This window comes from Penaeus japonicus, unplaced genomic scaffold, assembly GCF_977035675.1.
Source record: "Penaeus japonicus unplaced genomic scaffold, GWHDUDI00000001_assembly GWHDUDI00000022, whole genome shotgun sequence".
Lineage (NCBI taxonomy): Eukaryota > Metazoa > Arthropoda > Malacostraca > Decapoda > Penaeidae > Penaeus > Penaeus japonicus.
The window spans coordinates 2,380,076-2,385,075 of record NW_028234424.1 but is presented as its reverse complement, the minus strand read 5'-3'; the positions used below and the strand labels follow the sequence as shown (position 1 = coordinate 2,385,075).

The window sequence follows — 5,000 nt, the reverse complement described above, 5'->3', positions numbered from 1 at the left end:
ATTATTTTTTTTTTGGAGGGGTGGGGGGGGGGGGTTTTGAAATATGTGTCAATAAAGACTGGTTTATGGTACTGTTTTTCATTGTTTTTTTTTATGTTGGCAAGATTTGGTATTTTTTTGTTTTAGTTTATCATAGATATGTTATTTTCAGCGGGGGTTGGGACAGTTGAGTTATAACTGCGTTGGAGGGGATTTTTTTTTTTCCATCTTCCACATCCCAACACAAGAAGGAACAAAACGTAAGTATTTTGGGTAATGTATGCATAACTTAATACCGACCAGATATATTTTGTTCATGCAGTTATTATCTGGTACCCCCCCCTTCTCTCTTAAGAAATGTGTGTTACAATTGGTTGTTATATCTATGTTTGGAATGAACTCAAGTGAAGGCATTAATATGAACGTCAATAAATGTATCATTATCATAATGTTGATGATTTCATCAACGATATCATCTTCAAATGTGGGTAAATCCTCTTGTAAGAAATTAATTTTTATCATTGTTATCATTTTCCTTAGGAACATCATCAGTAATCATCATCACTCTTCATTGTTATAATGATAATGATAGATGGTAATGGTGGGTTAGTAATCATTATCATTATTATCAACTATCAATATGATTATTCACCCTTTGTCATGATTAGTCATTGTTATTATCCTCAGTGGGTATCATTCGAGCACTTCTATGCGATCCCTTTGTCATAGAATCATTATCATAATTTTTTTCAATTTAAATCTCTGCAATTATCTTTGATAATTTTAACATTATTATCATTATCATTGTTACTTTCAATATCATGATCAACATTATCATTACTGTTAGTCTGATTATCCTCAACACCATTGTTATTATAATTGTTGTTATTACTACTACTACTATTATCATCATCACTGTTATGATTACTATAACAAACACTATTGCCATTCTTTTCGCTATCCCTATCATCATCATCATCATCCCCATCCTGATCATCATCCTGATCATCATCATCACCATTATTATCATTATTATTATCGTTATCATGATTATCACCATCATAATCATCATTTATCACCATCATAATCATCATTTATCATCATCATCATTATCCTCATTCATCACCATTATTATCATTATCATCATCCTTATCATCATTATTATCATTATCATCATCATTATCATCATCATTATCACCATTATTATCATTATCATCATCATTATCATCATTTATCACCATTATCCTTTCCCCCTTCCAGCGGAGAACCGCCACAAGCCGGTGTTTCCCGAGTGCGACGCTTACGACGGCATCCACGTGAAGGAAAACATGACAGCAGGGACTCCAGTGGTGTTGGTGAGGAGAGGGAGAGGTCGGGAGGGAGAGGGAGAGGGAGAAAAGGGAGAGGGAAGGGGAGATGGAGGGGAGAGGGAGAGAAGGGAGGGAGAGGGAGAGAAGGGAGGGAGAGGGAGAGGGAAGGGGGAGATGGAGAGAGGGAGGGAATGATTGGGATGGGGATGGATGGAGATGGGATGCGGAGAGGGAGAGATAGGGAGAGGAAGAGAGAGAGAGAGGGGGGGGAGAGTGAGTGAGAGAGAGAGAGAGAGAGAGAGAGAGAGAGAGAGAGAGAGAGAGAGAGAGAGAGAGGAATTCAAAGAGGGGAAAAAGATAAGGGTGTATAGAAGGGGGAGGGAAATTGACTTGAATAGACATCAAACACAAACACATTCAGTAAACAAACAAACAAGACACACAGAAAGACACGAACAATAAACACACCATAAAGAAATGAAAAAAAAAAAAAATAATAAAAAAAAAAAAAAAAAAAATAATAATAAATAAATAAATAAAATAACAATAATAATAAATAAATGAAATAACAATAATAATAAATAAATAAATAAAAACTACAATGCTATTCTAACAACTTCCACGATGATTTTTTTTCTCTCTCCTTCAGGTCCTGGCTACTGACGAAGACACAGGGCAGAATGGTCACGTGATGTATACTTTGATTAACAGCTTTGACAGCTTTACGGTACAGGCATCTAATCAACACGGTCAAATCACTACAACAAGGGTGAGGATATTTTGCATTGTGATATCCAAGGGCTTAATGATAAGAGAGAATCGTATTAATGTGGTAGAAGAAACAAGAAGAAGAAGAAGAGTAAAAACAAGAAGAAGGAGAGGACGATACTATAACTGGAACTGAAATAGTTAAATTGGTGTTTTTCCTTTTTTTTTTCCTTTTTTTTACATTTCTAAAGTTCGTAAGTTAGAATAAGTAAGTTATAATAATAACATTCAGTTATCACTCGTATCATCTTACCAGTAATGATCATCAAACAGCTTTTCTATCATGTTATTATTATCCATCCCAAATCCTTTCAGACACACTCACAAAAATACATCCAGAGGGTACATGCCAATGACATTTCTCTTGCCACACAAACACGCATATCTCCCCCCCCCCCCCACGCCCACACTCTTCTTTTCTTCCTACGGTGCAAATCTCTCTCTTGTGCAAGATTTTTTATCATTTCTTCCTTCCTCCGGTGTCTTTCTCTACCATTCATTCCATTGGCGAAAGTTCTCTTTTTCTTCGAATTTCTTTGCCCATGTGCCATTCCTTCCCTTTTTATTCATGATTCTTCATTTCCCTTTTACTTCGTCTTCTAATTCATCTTGTTTTCATTTATCGGTATTGCTTCATCAAAATATTCTGATTATCTATCTTTTCCTTTTCCCAATCTCCGTTCTCATCAGAGGGTTTCGATTATCATTTCCTTATTCAAAGTTCTTCATTCCCTCTTCCAATCAACGATTATTACTTATTCACCCTCCCTCTCCATCCTCTTCCATATTTTCATAGCCTAATGAGACTCAAAATTCTTAATATGTCCATCATTTCCTTTTTCTTTTCCCAATCCATTCATATTCTTCTCCGTCCCTTCTTTATCCATCCTTCCATGTCCATCTCCGTCCCTCCTCCTTTATCCATTCCCTCATGTCCTTCTCCATCTCTCCTCCTTAACCCATCCCTCCATGACCTCAATCCCTCCTCCTTTACCTATCCCTCCATGACCTCCATCCCTCCTCCTTTACCCATCCCTCCATGACCTCAATCCCTCCTCCTTTACCTATCCCTCCATGACCTCCATCCCTCCTCCTTTACCCATCCCCCCACCCCCCCCCCCCCCCAAGGATCTCAATCCCTCCTCCTTATACCCATCCCCTCCATTTACCTTAATAAGTCCCTCCTCCTTTAACCCATCCCCTCCATGACCTCAATCCCTCCTCCTTTACCCATCCCTCCATGACCTCAATCCCTCCTCCTTTACCCATCCCTCCATGACCTCAATCCCTCCTCCTTTACCCATCCCTCCATGACCTCAATCCCTCCTCCTTTACCCATCCCTCCATGACCTCAATCCCTCCTCCTTTACCCATCCCTCCATGACCTCAACCCCTTCTCCTTTACCCATCCCTCCATGTCCTTCCCTATCCCTCCTCCTTTACCCATCCCTCCATGTCCTCAATCCCTCCTCCTTTACCCATCCCTCCATGACCTCAATCCCTCCTCCTTTACCCATCCCTCCATGTCCTCCATCCCTCCTCCTTTAACCATCCCTCCATGTCCTCAATCCCTCCTCCTTCACCCATCCCTCCATGACCTCAATCCCTCCTCCTTTCCCCATCCCTCCATGACCTCAATCCCTCCTCCTTTACCCATCCCTCCATGACCTCAATCCCTCCTCCTTTACCCATCCCTCCATGACCTCAATCCCTCCTCCTTTACCTATCCCTCCATGACCTCCATCCCTCCTCCTTTACCCATCCCTCCATGACCTCAATCCCTCCTCCTTTACCCATCCCTCCATGTCCTCCATCCCTCCTCCTTTAACCATCCCTCCATGTCCTCAATCCCTCCTCCTTCACCCATCCCTCCATGTCCTCAATCCCTCCTCCTTTACCCATCCCTCCATGACCTCAATCCCTCCTCCTTTACCCATCCCTCCATGTCCTTCCCCATCCCTCCATGTCCTTCCCCATCCCTCCTCCTTTACCCATCCCTCCATGTCCTCCATCCCTCCTCCTTTACCCATCCCTCCATGTCCTCAATCCCTCCTCCTTAACCCATCCCTCCATGACCTCCTCCGTGTCCACCCCAGAGACTCGATCGGGACCACGGAGACAAGGACTTCGTGCTGACGGTGATCGGTCGAGACAGCGCCGAAGAAGCTCTCCAGGATTCCTGTTCCTTCAGAGTTGTCGTCGAGGATGTGAATGACAACGAGCCTATTTTCGACCAGCCGGTGAGTGTGTTGTTTGGGAGGGATGTTTTTGTCTTTGTTATTTTCGCTTGTGTTGTGATGAGTCTTCGTTGTGTTGTGGTGGTGAAGGGTGATGATAGTGGGGACTAGGAGGGTGAAGCGTATGAGATTAAAAGCATGTTGGTGATAAAAGGGGGATGGAGAGTAGGAGAGTAAGATACATTGATGATAAAAGGGGGATGGAGAGTAGGAGAATAAGATACATTGATGATAAAAGGGGGATGGAGAGTAGGAGAGTAAGATACATTGATGATAAAAGGGGGGTGGAGAGTAAGAGAACAAAACACATTGAGGATAAAAGGGGGATGAAGACTAAGAGAATAAAACACATGAATGATAAAAGGTGGATGAAGAGTAAGAGAATAAAATACAAAAAAAAAAAAAAAAAAAAAAAAAAAAAAGTAAAAAAAAAAAAAAAAAAAAAAAAGAAAAAAAAAGAATAAAGAACCCATCTTCTATCAGAAAAAGTGAAGGTAGCATGTTTCAGAATGTCTAATTATCTTCATTAATCCCCTTGCAAATATTAATTAAATGTAATTATAGTATGGAAAAGGAGGTGAAGAATATGAAGCTAAAACACATTAATGATAAAGAACCCATTTTCGATCAGAACGGTAACTGTTGATGGTTTTGGGAAAGGTCTTATTGTCTTCATCATTCCTCTTGTGTTGTGATGATGGGAGTA

At 40.8% G+C, this 5,000-nt stretch overlaps 1 protein-coding gene across 1 annotated transcript in view; it reads left to right on the top strand.

Moving 5' to 3' along the window:
* Positions 1-5,000, top strand: part of LOC122266588 (DE-cadherin-like) — a gene marked incomplete at its 5' end in the record, with an annotated part of 95,034 nt that overhangs the window by 4,670 nt on the left and 85,364 nt on the right. The window contains 3 exons of the mRNA XM_086549930.1: positions 1,240-1,334; positions 1,939-2,058; positions 4,154-4,297. Coding sequence (XP_086406056.1) covers positions 1,240-1,334; positions 1,939-2,058; positions 4,154-4,297 — 359 coding nt within the window. The remainder of the gene's footprint in view (positions 1-1,239; positions 1,335-1,938; positions 2,059-4,153; positions 4,298-5,000) is intronic.